Source organism: Rhincodon typus, chromosome 2, assembly GCF_021869965.1.
Source record: "Rhincodon typus isolate 14 chromosome 2, sRhiTyp1.1, whole genome shotgun sequence".
NCBI classification, from domain to species: domain Eukaryota; kingdom Metazoa; phylum Chordata; class Chondrichthyes; order Orectolobiformes; family Rhincodontidae; genus Rhincodon; species Rhincodon typus.
The window spans coordinates 113,507,533-113,524,248 of NC_063333.1; the positions used below are offsets into that span (position 1 = coordinate 113,507,533).

A 16,716-nucleotide genomic window follows, 5' to 3' on the forward strand; every position below is an offset into this window, starting at 1 on the left:
TTACATTTGTAAATTGTTTTATTTATAGGCAATTCTGTACAATACAATGATTGAATGTTCTCACAGTCCTATTCAGCTGACATGCGTTTATAAGGAACTATCTTATAAATTCAAAGAAGAACAAAACATTTAATCTTGTAATTAAATTCATGAGTCATTAAAAGTCCTTTGTCATTCAAGCAGTGACACTGATTTCTTATCGCTGAAAGCACCACAATTTTTTTTTAAAGTGCTGAATTTGATAACTTAACATGACCTATTCATCATTGTTTGAAAAGACCTGTGAATATTCATTCAAGTTCCTTAAAAAATTACTTCACTTTCATGACGAGCAAGCGCTGGTGGTAGTGTTGTTCCACATGGGCCTGGAAAATAAAATCTGCAAAGACAAATATATTCCATCAATTAAACCAATTTATCTCTTGGAACAACAGGTGGAGGAAGTGACAGGAAGGCATGATTAGATTTGAAGGATGCAACAAATCAGGGGGCACAGAAAAGAGTTTTGGAGGCTGGCAGTAGAGAAGAAGCTTACGAAAGGAAAGGAGACTGCTGAATCAGAGTTGGGAAAAGGAAGTACAGAAAAGGGATATTAAGAGATTAGAGCTTAGACTGGGGACAAATGAAAACAAGGTTGTCAGAAATTTGGGACCAGATACCAATATTTCCTGCAAGAATAGCAACACACTCAGTAAGTGGCAATCAGACAGGAACAATCGTCAAGGATGAGATCTGCAACTATCTAGTAGACAAGTAGTAAGAGGAGGGCTGAGGACAACTGGAGATCAAAAATGAGTTATGCAAAGGAAAGGCTAATGTGTACTTCGCACATTTTAATCAAGGATGCGAATGCCACCAAATTCACGGTGAAAGAGAAGGTAGATGAGAGCATACGTAGGCCAGAAATTGATTGAGCAGTATTTATTAGAAAGATGTAAAAGTGCTTTCTAGTAAAGTGCTTAAAAGTTGACAAATCGCCAAGACTGGATGGTATGCGTCCAAGTATGCTAAGGAAAGTAAAGATGGATATTAAAAGTCAATAGAGAGAGATCATAGTATAAACAGAAGAAAAAATATGCCCTCACCTTACCTTAGATTTACAAAAAAAATGAGTTAGAAGTTTTATAAGTCTTCAAATCAAACACTTAGCTGATCAGACTCAAAAACCAAAAGATCAACTTCTTCTGTAATTTCAGGCACTGATTTTTTCCTAAGTCACTGATATCTCTACAGCTGTATCTCAAGATATGAGATCTCCCACATCAGTTATGAAACTGCCCTGCTTGTTTGATATTTCAGTGAAACCTGATCTCCAGAGCCCTTGTGCAATTTCTCAGTCTGACAGCCATAAAACTACACTTGTTAGCTGCTTCATAAAAAGTCGATTTCCAAGCCTTATGCAATTCCTCAGTTTTGACCTTGCCTTGTGGTTGCACTCCCAAAACACTCTCTCCTTCCTCTACATGCAGAAAATAATCAGAAGGCTAATGGAATACTGGCCCTTATATCTATATGACTGGCGTACACAGAGGCAGAAGTTATGCTGCAGAAAACCCCCCCGTTTAGAAGCAGCTTGGAGTACACAAGCTGATCTGGCCATCACACCTTAGCAAGGATCTTGAAGGAGTATTGGCATTATATTGAGAGTACAAAGGTTTACAAGAATGATATGTGGACTTCAGGGTTGAGTTATGAGGAGAGATTATATAAATTAGGCCCAATTTCTCTAGAATTTAGAAGGATAAGATGTAATCTGATCCAAGTCTTCAAGGTAATAGGAAAAGGCAGTGGAGAAAAAGATAAACTAGTTTGAGATTCTAAAACTGGGGAGCATAGTCTGAGGATTAGGGCTAGGCTGTTCAGGAGAGATGTTAGGAAGCATTTCTACACACAAACGGTGGTTGAGGTTTGTAACTCTCTTCCACAAACAGCAGTTATGCCAGATCAGTTGTTAATTTTAAATATGAAATCAATACATTTTTGTTAAGCAAAGGTATTAAGGGATATGGGCCAAAGGCAGGTACAGGGGCTTAGGATACAAATCAGCCATGATTTCACTAAATGGCAGAACAAGCTCAAAAGGGCTGAATGGCCTATTCCTGTTCCCATGTTCTACAGCAGCAGCAGAATCATTTCCTTCATCCCAGTGCACTAAAACACGTACACACTTGGCAAAGATATAGTGCTGGATAAATCGACATACCTGAATTTTGTGGTGGCATCTGTGACAACAGTATTAAACTCTGCTACTGGCACACCCCTCGCAGCTACCTGGGGAGCAAACAATGCTGCAGGATAAACGATTGATGAGGTCCCAACCTTGAAAAGCAAATGTAAAACATTTGTGTAAGCAAACTTCCCTGCACTGTATGAAACTGGGGCAAGACTAACTTGCTGTAGAAGATTTCATCACACAGAGATGAGTAACTGACTGAACGTGATGCCTGACTCAAGACTAAAGCCCTGCAGCTTGGAACGAGATATCAACACATTGGTATCTCATCTAAAACAGTGCCACTCCTGCTAAAAGCTACAAGACTCAAACTCAGACATTTACAGGACCAAATGGCCACCTTTTGTTCATCATGTGGATGCAGTCAACAAAGATCCAACTACGTTAATACTATTTTCCAGATTTTTCAGATGACAAGCAACAGGAAGTCCACAGGATCTTTTGTTCTGCTGAAGTGGTCAGTGGACAAAAGGTTTGAGAATAGCAAATAAAGTGCAGAATAGAAACAAAATATACCATCTATTCTGCCAAAAACACATCATGGGTACTAACACTGTTGAGTCCTCCCTATTGCCAGTAGGTTTTTTTTAATCATTTTCTATATTAGCCATCTTTGTAGCCAAAGTGAGATTGCTAATTCAGGAAACATTGTGCCAGCAATCTAATTGATTGTTGAAATCTAATTGATCTAGTTGAAATTATTCAAACTACTTCATTTAGAAATTTTACAATCGTAATGAAAAAGTAAAGAATTTCAGTCAGGCTGGATTCAAACTCAGGTTTTAACTGGTGGAAAGAGAAACGGCAATTCCCCAATTAAACAGTTTCCAACTGTTTTCTTATTGTGACATCTGCGCTAAACCTTAGGCGTAGACCTTTGTTATAGGTCAGAAACAGAGTGGGTTTCACACAGTTTCTGAAGAAGTCTTGTTGGAGTGGAAACGTTAACTGTTTCTCTCTCCACAAATACCACCAGACCAGCCGAGTTTCTCAAGCACTTTGCATTTGATCACACGATACAGGGTGCTTTGTGTTACAGACAGTGCAATGAAAATTTTGGTATTGCACAGGAACCTGCACTCTGTTAAAGATAAAAATGTTTCATTAGAAAATGTAGCCCCTACAACTTATAATTGCAAGTTTGTATGAATCTGGTCATTCTCTGATATTGGATGCATGATGTCACACACAATGACAATTGAAAGAAGGTAAGGAGGCAGACTAAGTTCAGCCATTATGCACTAAAAGGCAGAGAAAGCATGAGGGGCCAAATGACCTATGCTGAATTCTTACATTATCATATGCTAAAGCAACCTCAGACTGTGATACTTCTCCATTGTCTTTACATGATTATTTATCTCAGGCTGGCCAGGATAATCAGCAACATGGCACTTCTTTTTGTTTTAGAAAGTATTTCGGATGAGATTCTCCGTAACAATGAAGGTCAGCCCGAGTTGGAGGGATAATCTGTAGCTCCAGAAAATCAGCTAAGTTAGTGGCAGATTTGAAAAAAAGTGAGGAGAGAAAACCTGCAGACTCGCAGCCACAGGAATTTGCAGTATTGATATTAATCCTTGGCTTACTAATTAAACACTGGACTCCAGCTGTTTCTGCCCAAACGTAAAAAGGAAAAGGAAGACATATGATGCTATAACTGGCCAATTTGAAATTAATAATGCAAGTGGTTAATGGTTTGAGTTTTTTAACCAATATATTTGACTGTCTATTTTAAACCTGGATTTCAAATGGTGGAGTGTAACTTCTTGTTTTTGGTCAAGTTTCTTTCAACTCCTTCTAAAGGCACTTACTTCTCGTAGATTTTTCAGTCATCATTTTTTGTCACTTGTGGTCAGTAATCAAATGAACCTCCAGTTCAAAATGTTTGCAGGCTAACTGCTTCACAACTGAGCCCTATACCATTTAGTAACTAGAACCCTCACTCAGAAGTACTGAGGAAAATAGTGGCACCGCTATGCTGCTCAAATGAGCTGTTAATCTTGCCGTTTAAATCTGTTTTAGGATCAGAGGGCAGAGCACTTAGACAGCTGCATGGATTTGTCATGGCCAAGTCGAGTTTGTTTCAGCTTGGTGAACTTTTTGAAGAGGTCACTGTAGTGGGGTCCAAGAATGTTACAAACTTTCAGAAGGCATTCAATAACACTACACAAGACCATTAAGATAAGTGGAAGCCCAAGGAATTGAAGGCAACTTATTGCCATGGACATAGAATTGTTTACGAGATAGTTAACTGGAAGAAAAATGCACATCTATTCTCATTGGCAGAATGCGAAGCATGATGCTTCCTGAGAATTCTGTACTGGGTCCTCAAATTTACTTTACTTAAATTAATTGAAGGAATAGATAGTTGCATTTGCAAGTGATGACACAAAGATAGCTCAAACAATAAGTAATACAGAGGAGAGCAGCAAGTTAAAATTGTATATTTCAACACTCCAAACTTGTACGTTCCTACATTCATAGCTTGGATAGATTAAGTGAAAGGCAAAACTGAGAATTCAACGATGGGATTGTGATCCACTTTCAGCCAAGATAGAAGTACACTGATAAGTGCTTAGGAGCTCCATCTTCAACATCATAATCCCCTTCAGACTAATCTCAAAACACCGAGACATAAGTCTCGGCTCCACCCTCTGCGACTGGACCCACAGACCACAATCAGTGAAAATAGACAAATGTACTTCCTCCGCAATAACCCTTAACACAGGGGACCCCCAAGGGTGCGTTGTCAGCCCTCTACTGTACTCCCTGTACACCCATGACTGTGTAGCCAAATTCCAAAAGAATGACATCTATGTTTGCTGATGATATCATCTGGGATCTGGTCATTACAAGCTTTATTATCTAACAATAGATTCAAACCATTTAAAATTAAAATTGATACAACTATCAAATAAATACAACAACAAAGTAATTATGTGAGTGAAGCAGATCCCCCACTGTGCCTAGAAAAGAAGAAGTATTTATTACAAATTATAGAATCCCTGCAATGTGGAAGCAAGCCATTTGGCCCATCGAGTTCACACCAACCACCAAAGGGCATCCCACCCAATCCCTATGGAGTTTAACCCTGAAAAGTGTGAGGTGATTCATTTTGGAAGGACAAACTTGAAAGCAGAATACAGGGTTAATGGAAAGATTCTTGGCAGTGTGGAGGACCACAGGGATCTTGGGGTTCGTGTTCATAATTCCCTGAAAGATGCCACCCAGGTGGATAGAGTTGTTAAGAAGGCGTATGGTGTGTTAGCTTTCATTAATAGATGGATTGAGTTCAAGAGCCATGAAGTTATGCTCCAGCTATACAAAAGCCTGGTTCGGCCACATCTGGAATATTGTGTCCTATTCTGGTCACCTCATTACAGGAAAGATGTGGAAGCGTTGGAGATTTACCAGGATGTTGCCTGGAATGGAGGGAAGGTCTTACGAGGAAAGGTTGAGAGAGCTAGGGCTTTTCTCTTTAGAACGATGAAGGATGAGAGGTGACTTGATAGAGGTGTACAAAATGATCAGAGGTATAGATAGAGTGAACAGCCAGAGACTTTTTCCTAGGGTGGAGGTAGCTTTTACGAGGGGACATAGTTTTAAAGTGAAAGGAGGTAGATATCGGGGAAACGTCAGAGGTAGGTTCTTTACTCAGAGAGTGGTAGGGGCGTGGAATGCGTTGCCAGAGAGGGTAGTGGAGTCGGCCTCATTAGGGGCATTTAAGCGGCTATTAGGTAGGCATATGGATGATAGTATAAAGGTAGCGGTGGAGGTTAGATAGACCTTAGGTTTCGGGTAAAAGTTCGGCACAACATCATGGGCTGAAGGGCCTGTACTGTGCTGTACTGTTCTATGTACTATACCACCATGGCAGGACACGTCAAACAATGATGAGTTAGAATACAGAAAGGAGATAGAGGGCTTGGTGTCACGGTGCAATGATAACAACCTCTCTCACAATGTTGACAAAACAAAAGAACTTTTGTCAAGGTCATTGACTTCAGGAAGAGAGGAGGACACGCTCCCGTCTACATCAACGGAGCTGAGGTGGAGAGGTTCAACAGCATCAAGTTCCTAGGAGTTACAATAACTGACAATCTGTCCTGGACTTCCCATGTAGATGCGATGGTCAAGGCAGCACAATAATGCCTTTTCTTCCTCAGGCGACTTAGGAAATTCAGCATGTCCATAAGGACCCTCACCAACCTTTACAGATGCACCACAGAAAGCATACAATCCGGGTGAAAAATGTCCTGGCACACCAAGTGCTCTGCCTAGGACTGTAAGAAACTCAGAAGGTTGTGTGCATAGTCTAGATCATCACAGAAACCAATGTCCCATCCATGGAGTTCATTTACGCTTCTCATTGCCACAGAAAGATTTCAAACATCAAAGACCCCTCCCACCCAGTAATGCTCTCCTACAACCTCTTCCAATAGGCAGAAGATACAAAAGCTTGAACACGTGCATCAATAGGTTCAAGATCAGCTCCTCCCCTGCTGTCATTAGACTGATGAATGGACTCTCTAACTTCAAATAATGCTGAACTTGCTAAGGTCGATATTGCTTTGCACAACTCCTGTGCAGTGAAACCTGTATGTCTCTCTCTGTCTAAGCACTTTTTGATCTCTATGTCCTTGTTTGCCATGATCTGCCTGTACTGCTCACAAAACAAACCTTTTCACTGTACTTAGGTAAATGTGACTATAATAAATCAAATCAAATGAACTGGGAACTATAAATAAGCAGAGAGATTTAGGGGTCCACAGAAATTACAAAGAGAAGCAGGCAGGTACAAGAAAAATGAACCATTGTGAAAAGCTCTGATTAGATCACGTTTAGAATATGGTGGTCAGTTCCAGGCATTGTACCTCAGCAAAGACAATATTCTTGATGAAGTTGATGAACAGATTCCTCAAAATAATACTGCAATTAAGACAGGGTTAAATGGAGGATAGGTTGAATAGAGTAAGCTCGCATTTTCTTGAATATTAAAGTTTAAAGGGTGATCTAATTGAGGTTATGATTGAAAGAAAAAGTTGATTAAGCACACAAACTGCTACTTTTCATGAGATTTTCCATTAGGTGACAGCATTAAAACTAAAGCTACGCTATTCAGGAGTGGATGATGTCAAGCAATCAATTCTTCACATAAGATACGGACTGGGTATCTGTAAGTTTTCATCAAAAAGTCGCTCAGGATGGGTCAATTATATTTTAACACATATAGGATTTTATTATATAAGATCATCAAGAGATATGGAACAAGTGCAAGTAAATTGAGTGTAAATAGTAACCAAATCAAGATCTAACCAAATGGCTGAAGCGCCATTCAATTTATTTGTTCCCAAGTCCAAGAAATGATTTAAATTCAGTTTATATCTCATCTCTTTCAAACTTCAATCTGAGTTGTCACAACAGTTACCTTATAATTTTCACTTAATGAAAGAACACAACAAGACTGCTAATTTCCTCTGCCTTTTGGTTGACTGAAAATATCAAGTTCTATCCATTCTGTATTGCCCAACTAAGCCACCAGGGAAGCGCACAAAATATACATCTTGGAAATGAAATTCAGAGACATTGTTGTTGAATGGAAGACAAGGGCATTGAAATATCAGTGATATATTGTAGCATGATCAGTTTGATTCATAGAATCCTAGAATCTCTATAGTGTGGAAGCAGGCCATTTGGCCTATTGAGGCCAGAATGACTGTCTGAAAAGCATCCCACCTAGACCCACGCCCCTACCCTATTCTTTGTAACCCTCCATCACCCATGCTAACCGACTTAGCCTGCAAATCCCTAGACACTATGGGCAATTTAACATGGCTAATCCACCTAACCTGCACATATTTGAACTGGGGGAGGGAACCAGAGCACCCAGAGAAAACCCATGCAGACACAGGGATAGTGCAAACTCCACCCAGACAGTCCCTTGAGGGTGGAATTGAACCTGGGTCCCTGGCACTGTGAGGCACCAGTGCTAACCACTGTGCCGCTAAAGAATTATACTTTCCACTTTGTTTATCTCACTCTAGAACTTATGATACAACGAAGTTTCTGCTATTGCATCGGCAAGTTATTTTCTAAAATTCTTTTCCTGTTCAATAGTTGGCCAGTCAGATAAATAAAACTTTATTTAAAGCTATTTCATCAGGTAACAGTTGCATCATTTCATGTTATGTTTGTTTGACATTGATTTTTGTTTTTAAAATAAGCATTGCAAGAATTGACACAATCATTCATTTCTAGGATAGGCCAGTTACATGTTATGCCATTGAAAAATACAATAGACACTGATCATCATGTATTGTAGCAGCCCTTGACTAATGTTGACAATAACATGGCTGAAAAGGAATTTCCAAATGCATATCACAGCCAGACTTGTGGTCTCTATATAGAGATACTGGATAAGATGCTCCATAGGAAGAAACATTAGGGAATTCAATTGGATTTCTGTAAACAGGCAGTTTTAAACACATAAGCATTTTAATAAGGGACATTTTTGAAAGGCCCAGTTAAGCCACAGTCCCGTTTAGTAAAAAGTAGAAGGAAAAGTCCGATCCTACAGTATTCTGAACTTTTTAGGTAATTGTAAATTAGAAATGCAAACAATAAGTTAGTGTAAAAGGGTCAGTTGAATTCCTTGAGCAAACGCTTGTAGGCAGTAAAAGTGGATCACTGCACCATTAGGTAAGATAAAGCAATAGATGATGGAAACATGATCTTTAAGAGATGACTAGCACAGGACAGGGTCAAAGGAAGGTTGTAGAGAGAGGTCAGGACTGGAGAGACAAACAATTAAAGCTTATGTGCAGATGTAGATAATTTGAACAAATTCTTACATCCAAAGATCAAGAAAAGAGTGTCACTGACCTCTCCTCTGATCTGAGCCATGATTAAGAGGGCAACTAGGCCCCACACGAAAGCCAGATTCCGAGCAGAGCATTCTCTGACCTCTCCCACACATATGGTACAAGAACCCTGGATAAAGGTTGCTTATACTGCTGAACACAAGACTCCTCTTTGATATTTCTCCCTACAACACAATGCTACCAGTTTAGTGAGTCAAATGTAAGCCACTTGCTCTTGCACTTGTTAATGAGTATTAATACAAGAAAACATTGATTTAACGTTCTCGTTGAGAGTGGGTCACATTAAGAAAACAGTACCTTAAGAAACTACATACTTACTATAAGACAAAGGTCACAGATCTCAAGCTCCTTGTTCACTTCCATCAGAATATCAGAATCTAAGGTCTCTCCAAACCACACCACATGTGGACGAAGTAGACCATTACAACCAAATTCTTCACACCTTAAGAAATAATACAGAAAATTAAACTCTTCAAATGAACAATTCTTTGGTATTATACAATGCTAAAGTCTTCTGATCTGGACCAATACAGAGCAGACAAAAAAATTCCTATATACTTTACAGGAGCCTTCATAGCAGAAGTAGTCTAGTAAGCCATAGCAATGTCTGTGGGTGGGATTAGGGGAGGGTTTGAGTGTCAGAGAGTATGTATGGAATGTCAGAGTGTGAGACTGGGTAGCTCAATGGGGATGGGTCAGCTTTATGGCTAGTCAGGAGTTACAGCAGGTTTTAAATTTCGCCAACATATTCTGACCAACTACTAAGTAATTTGGAACCTTACAAAATCTCTGAAGCTAACACAGAGTTTGGGACATTTACAGGAAGTTCTAGTCTAGTAAAAGCATCTGAACTTCTGTAAGGTCCCAATATACGTCTTCCAGGGTATGCTGGTCTCCAACTATCCAAGCCTGGAAGTTCCGGGCCATAGTGCTTTGGTGCTCCATTTGTAGAAAAGAGCTGTTCCATATTCTCAATAGATTGTTTGCATCAATTTCGATAACTTGTGGCGGTAGCAGAAGTTAACAGATAGAAATCCAGAAAGGGGAGGGCAGAATAAGGACAGAACTCATGGCCAATCCTACTGCAACAGGACAGAAATCCAGTCCCTCAGAAATAACTACATAAAACGACTTTCTCTTTCTACAATAATACTATGTTCCACTGATCTATCTGTAACATGAGGCTGCGGTAGTACAGAGAAATAAATTAACACAGTAACATTTGAATCAAGGAAAAATATTACATTTGCGTTTAATGCTTCATGCGCACAATCATATATTCTTAGCTTATTTAATCTGCTGAGAAAGGTTAATGGTCTTCAACAGTACTCACTATGTCCAAGATGATATTTCAAAGCACTCTGCAGGTAATAGTGAAGGTACAAAGTCAACGAAAAGAATAACTAAGACTGTCAAGAAGGCAAGAGTGCTACAAACAGTGAGTCTTGGGTAAATATTTGAAGATGGGGAGATGGCAAACAAAATTCCTGAGGAAGGAATAAACTTGAAGGATGGGTTACCGATATGGTGTGGAAAGCCCAAGCAAGCTGTGGTTTATGGAATAAACCATGCAGAGAAATAAAATTGAATGCCATATCACAACCTTTTAACCAGCACTTTTGAAAACTTGAGTCAATCAACAGAACTAACAATTTACTGTTTCTCACAGATAACTCTCCCTTGCCTTAATTCTTTACCCTCCCTAGATCATGTGCCTTTTGCCAGCCAATTAGTCAAGCAATGGATAGCCAGGCCTCTATCAGTTCCATTCTTGAGGTATGCAAAAGCAACACAAGGTGCTTTGCTTTCCTTGCAGAATAAATATATTATAATCTTGCTGCACAGTAAATTGAACTTATGGCAGTGCTCCAACAGGACATTGAAAACATCAGATCAAGTTTAAAAAGTAATTTCAGTGTAATTCATATTGAAAAAATCTGAAGTATAACATGGTGCCATATAAATTCAAGTTGTTCTTAGCCAATGCTAAATATAATTCGGAAAAACAGGAAAACATAGTTTGAGGTGGTTGGAATTTTCTTGTCAACTAGTCTGATGAGTTTTCCCTGGAGGAAGGATATTTGCAATAACTATAGCTTAGTCACTTTTTTTATATAAAAGCAGTTAACACACAGGTACAGTAAGTGATTAGGAAGGCAAATGAAATATTACCATCTATTGCAGGGGAAATAAAAGCACAGAAGTACATAAGTACTGCTACAACTATACAGGGCCTTAATGAGACCACATCTGGAGTACTGTGTACAGTTTTTTGTCTCTTAAACAATATAACTGCATTAGAAACAGTTCAGAAAAGATTCACTTGACTGATTCCTGGGATACACAGAGATTAGCTTCTGAGGAAAGGTTGAGCCCATTGGAATTCAGAAGAAGTGATCCTGAGGGTATTGACAAGGTAGATGCGGAGGACATTTCTAGTGTCTAGAGCTAGGAACACAATTTAAAAATTAGTGATCTCCCATTTAAGACTGAGGAAATAATTCTTCTCAGTGGGTTGTTAAGTCTATGGGAATGCTCTTCCATAGTAAAAAAGAGTGGAGCCCGAGTCTCTGAATGTATTTAAACCGAGTTGGGCAGATTTTTGATGACAGGGGAGTCGAGAGATTTGTGGGAGCAGATAAAAATATGGCGTTAAGGCCACAAGCAGATCAACAATAATTTTTGTCAAGTGACAAAGTCTGCTTGAGGGGCCAAATGATCTATTCCTGCTCCTAATTCTTCTGTTGTAAACAGTTACATTTTGTATAGCAATGTGTCCTATGATCAACATGTCAAGGTCCAAACATTTTTACCTGGGAAGATCTTCAACTGGAATTTTGGCATCATCTGTATCAGGATCTGGTGCACTAGAAATAAAATGAGACAAACGTACATATACATATATTATCACAGCATTTTCAGTATCCTTCAAAATACTGTTCCACACAGAATTTTAATGCACATCTGCCAAATTTACATTTCTCATATTTGCTACCAGTAAACAGGTATGACTCAGATTTCCAAAGAAATTATTTGATCTTCATTTCAATTCAAAAGTTAATTATTCAGGACAGTGTTAGCATTTTGCAACAAAATCATTAACTGGACACAACAACATGCTCAAGGCTTGGAAAAGGATTCCCAGTTCTTGAGCTTGTTTTAATCTTTTATCCTCTCAGTCATGACAGCAAAATATGGCATTCCAACCCTGAAGGAAGGCCGAGTACACACAACAGTCAAGATGCAGTTTGGGTTTTTAAGCTGCACTGTATACAGCAGCTTCACAGAAGTATCACAAACATCTCAAAGTTAGTTCAATTAAGTCATTACCCTTTGCCGGCTAAAGCTGGACATATCGGGCTCCTGTAATTCTCTGCTACATGTTTACAGTTTGTGCAGCGTGTTTTGAATAAACTGCCTAAAGGAACAAAATTAAATCTTTAAAACATCAAACAAAATGTTAAAGCATCAACTTACAAATCTAGAATGAAATTTAAGATAACAGATTTTAAAATCTGCTCCAAATTAATGTTAGTGTTTTTTCTCTCCAACGAAACAGAGTCACAGCCATTCTAAAGATCAAAGGACAGATATAGTAACTTGTGTCAGTACAACTACTAACAAGTGGGTTGACACCCTTTTGCAAGATATGGTCATTGCTCAATATCAACATAAGCCTGTTGGAAGTACTCTGTATCCTTCCCAGAACGACACTAAGTATTTTCTCATTTTGGAATTTTCTGGATTATAAAATGATGCATTATACAAACATTTAAATGAGTTACATTTACCATTTTCAATCTGTAATTGATTTTTGCTTAGCTTGTTTCAAACTGGTTTCTAAAAATACTGTAAGTAGGAGTTAAAAGCACATCACCTTTGCTGAGCCTATGCCCTCTCACTTTGTTACAGCAGAGTCAATTGATGAGTTCATGACTTGCATGGGTCTACTCAAAAACTTTCTAGACAACTGGTCATTCCAAACGATAGATTTGTAGACCGGAGGGGTAACTGTAATTAGTTAAGAGACTGATTAACAGACAGATCTCTGAGAGAAAGGTCGAAGTTCCAATGTTGAACTTTTATACAGCACACCCTAAAGTTATTATTTAGTTGAAATGAGGTTGTTCCATTAATGGGTCGGTTTGTGTGAGGGTAGTGTATATGCACAGGATGGAAGTAGAGCAAATTTGATAAATTGCTAATAATTTATCTACACATAAGTAGTTAGAGCATCACTTCCTATGCACAATCTTTAAACCCTGTTGGAAAGTTCGTGGTCATGCTTTTCAGTCAGTATTTTTCATTATAAGACCAAATTAACAATTCCACGTTACTGTATCAACTACCACACATAGTTGAATATTCTGTCACCAGAAGTCTCTATGGATCACATTTCAGAAATCTTTCCATACTGCTCTATTGCTGTTGTATCCCTATATTTTTAAAAATAATTGCTGACTGTAGGCAAGGGTCATGTAGCATATCCTTCAATAACAGTATGCTTTGCCTGTACAAAATACACCACAGATTTGCTGGCATTAGGAAAACATGAAATGAATGTCTAAAATTAATCTTGCTTCAAAAATCAAGCAGAGAGAGCAGTATCACTGCATATTGCTACATTCCAGAAGTCACTGGAGGGGTGCATCATGTGATCAGTACATTAAATTGAAATCTTTTAAAACTTGAGTTCAGATTGATGGTTTGAAGTATTAGTCGACACTGGTGTGGAAAATTCAGCAGTCTATCTAGATAGCTGGATATCCTGAACGCCAAACTTAAAGCTCCTTAGTCAATTAAATTTAAAGTTAGGGTAAAAAGTGAACAAATGAAAGCACTAAGTGTGAATGAGAGTCAAAATACTGAATACAAAACAAAGTCCAGAGGTTTTGAGGGGGAAGGAGGTTGAGAGAAGGAGGATGAGAAGAGGCCAGGGTTGGGGGATAAAACGTTGCCTCAGTCAGTTGATTTTTTATTTCATTTGTTATTGCTGATTTTACAAAATATTTTAATGCATTTGTTTGCATTATACACTTAAAAATGAGAAGTGCGATGATAAAAATAGAGTAAAAATGAAAAACTGGAACAAAAATTTAAAGGAGAAAAGTTAATAAAAAAAACTTTTGATTTGAAACCTTTATAAGTGCTAGAGATAAATAAGGGATGAATAAGATTGGGAGAAGCGTGCAGCAAGTCTGGGAAGCAAACTGGTAGGTGTGTGCATCAATTTGGTATGACTGTGAAGCAGAAACAAAGTGAGACAGCACTTGGATAGCAGTTCATGAAGGGCAGGAGACAAAGCCGAGTCAGCAGCTTCTCAAACACAGGAAAGCACAGATCAGCAGCTTTGTAAAGAGAAGAGCAGACCTACGCGAGAAGGGGAATGACAGCAGGAAATAAAAACAGACAACTCAAAGCTTCTTCAACTTGTTTCCTCTAGGAGAACCAAAATGTAATATCACAAGAAAAAATACACGATTGGTGGATATTTTGTATATTTTTGTTCGGCCAATTGGTTTAAATTTGGTTTAAATTTTATTACAGCTAAGAAATTCATCTTGAAATTAATTAATAAGTAGAATAGAAATGGCTGGGCTGGCAATTTAGTACAGTTGTAGTGAATCAGAGCTGATGGATGATCCACTGTGATCATATCTGCAGCAAACATTGGTTGCACGAGAGACTTCGGCTTAAGAGTTGATACGCTGGAGCCTGACCACACAGGGCCTGTACTCCGCAACACAGGGCAGAGCGAGAGCGAGAGAGATACTTGGACACACCGTTTCAGGAGACAGGCACACCCCCTAGATTCATTACATTAAATTTGGTCTGTGGTCAGGGACTGGCACAAGTTAAACAAATATGGGGATCCAGGATTTAACTTTGGAGGAGCTTCAGTCAGTGCCCTTATCCAAGCAGAAATTAGAACCAGGGCAAGACTCTGGTGAAAAAGTCAAAACTGAAGGCTCTTTATCTGATTGCACACAGCAATTGTAACAAGTCAGATGGGTTGACTGCACAAATATAAACGAATGGACATGACTCGATAGCCAGTATGGAAAAATGGTTACAGGGCAACCAAGACTGGTAACTCGGTATTCAAGGGTACTTGATGTTCCAGAAGAAAAGGCAAAAGGAAAAGGTGGTGGGATAGCTTAATAATAAAGGACATTATCAATTTGGTGGCGAGTAGTGATGGAGGTGCAACAGATCATGTTGTGGAATCAGTTTGGACGGGAATAAGGAATGGCAAGGGAAAGGCATTACGGATGGGAATCGTCTATAGGCTGAAGAGTTGCCTCACTGCAGGACAAAGTATAAAAAGGGAACGGAGGTGTATAAGAAAAACAAATTGCTCCGGGTGATTTTAATCTGCATACTGACTGGGCAAATCAGATGGGCAAATATGAAATAGAAGGCAATATTTTTGTTTAAAAGAGTGTATCAAGGATTGCTTCTTAGATCAGTATGTTGCAAAACTATCAGAAATCGCTGGAGAAACTGAGCAAGTCTGGCAGCATCTGTAAAGAGAAAACAGCGTTGATGTTTTGAGTTCAATGGTCCTTCTTCAGACCTTTGTTTTACTTTTGTTTTGTAGAACCTACCTGGGAACAGATTATGTTAAAACTAGTAATGTTTAGTGAGATAGGATAACTAAGAGATCATGTAGTTAAGGATCCTGTAAGGGAAATCACAACATAGTAGAATTTTAAATTCAGTTTGAGGGAGAACAATTCAATTTTCAAATCAGTGCCATCAACTTAAATAAGAACAATTACAGAGGTATGAAAAAGATGTCTAAAATGAGCTGGGAAAATAAACTAAAAGGTAAAGTGGCAGACATTTAAGCAGATATTTCAAAATGCTCACCAGAAATTTATTCCTGTCAAAAAAAAAAGGACTTGATGAGAAGGATAAGCCACCTGTGGTCATCAGAGACGGTCAAGGAGAGTGTTCAATCAAAAATTAAGGCATATGAAGTGGTAAAAGCTAACAGTAGACCACAGGATTGGGCATTTGTTTAGGAACCAGCAGATGACCAAAAATCAGATAAAACAGGAGAAAATAGATTATGAAAGTAAATTGGCAAGAAGTACAAGAACAAATAGAAACAGCTTCTAAAGGTATAAGAAAAGAAAGAGTAGCTAAAGTGCGTGCAAAAAGAGGATGCAATTGGGGAATTGATAAGGGACATCAGGGAATGACAGATGACTTAAACCAATATTTTGCAATGGTCTTCATGATGGAGGACACTATAAACATCCCAACATTAGCACTCTGCTTAGCTGTTAATGGGAGGAAAGAGCTTTTAAAGTCCCAATTATGAGGGCCAAAGTACTTGACAAACTAATGGGACTAAAGATAGACAAGTTGCCAGGACCCAACAGCCGGTATCCAAGCATTTTAAAGAATGTGGTCACAGACATAGTGGAAATTTTGGTCCAAATATTCTGAAACTCAGTACTTTCCAGGAGGGTACCAGCAGATTGGACAACGTCTAACATAATGCCCCTGTTCAAGAACAGAGAGAGAGAGCGAGAGAGAGAGAGAGAGAGAGAGAGAGCGAGAGAGCGAGAGAGAGAGAGAGCGAGAGAGAGAGAG

At 38.8% G+C, this 16,716-nt stretch overlaps 1 protein-coding gene across 3 annotated transcripts in view; it reads right to left on the reverse strand.

Moving 5' to 3' along the window:
* sirt5 (sirtuin 5) overlaps nucleotides 1–16,716 on the reverse strand; it is a 42,440-nt gene continuing 25,724 nt past the window's right edge. For all 3 annotated transcript variants that reach the window (XM_048614781.1, XM_048614786.1, XM_048614793.1), the window contains exons 5-9: nucleotides 12,442–12,529; nucleotides 11,925–11,978; nucleotides 9,430–9,553; nucleotides 2,204–2,319; nucleotides 1–379 (exon numbers count right to left, since the gene is read on the reverse strand). In XM_048614781.1, coding sequence (XP_048470738.1) covers nucleotides 304–379; nucleotides 2,204–2,319; nucleotides 9,430–9,553; nucleotides 11,925–11,978; nucleotides 12,442–12,529 — 458 coding nt within the window. In that variant the 3' untranslated portion in view covers nucleotides 1–303. The remainder of the gene's footprint in view (nucleotides 380–2,203; nucleotides 2,320–9,429; nucleotides 9,554–11,924; nucleotides 11,979–12,441; nucleotides 12,530–16,716) is intronic.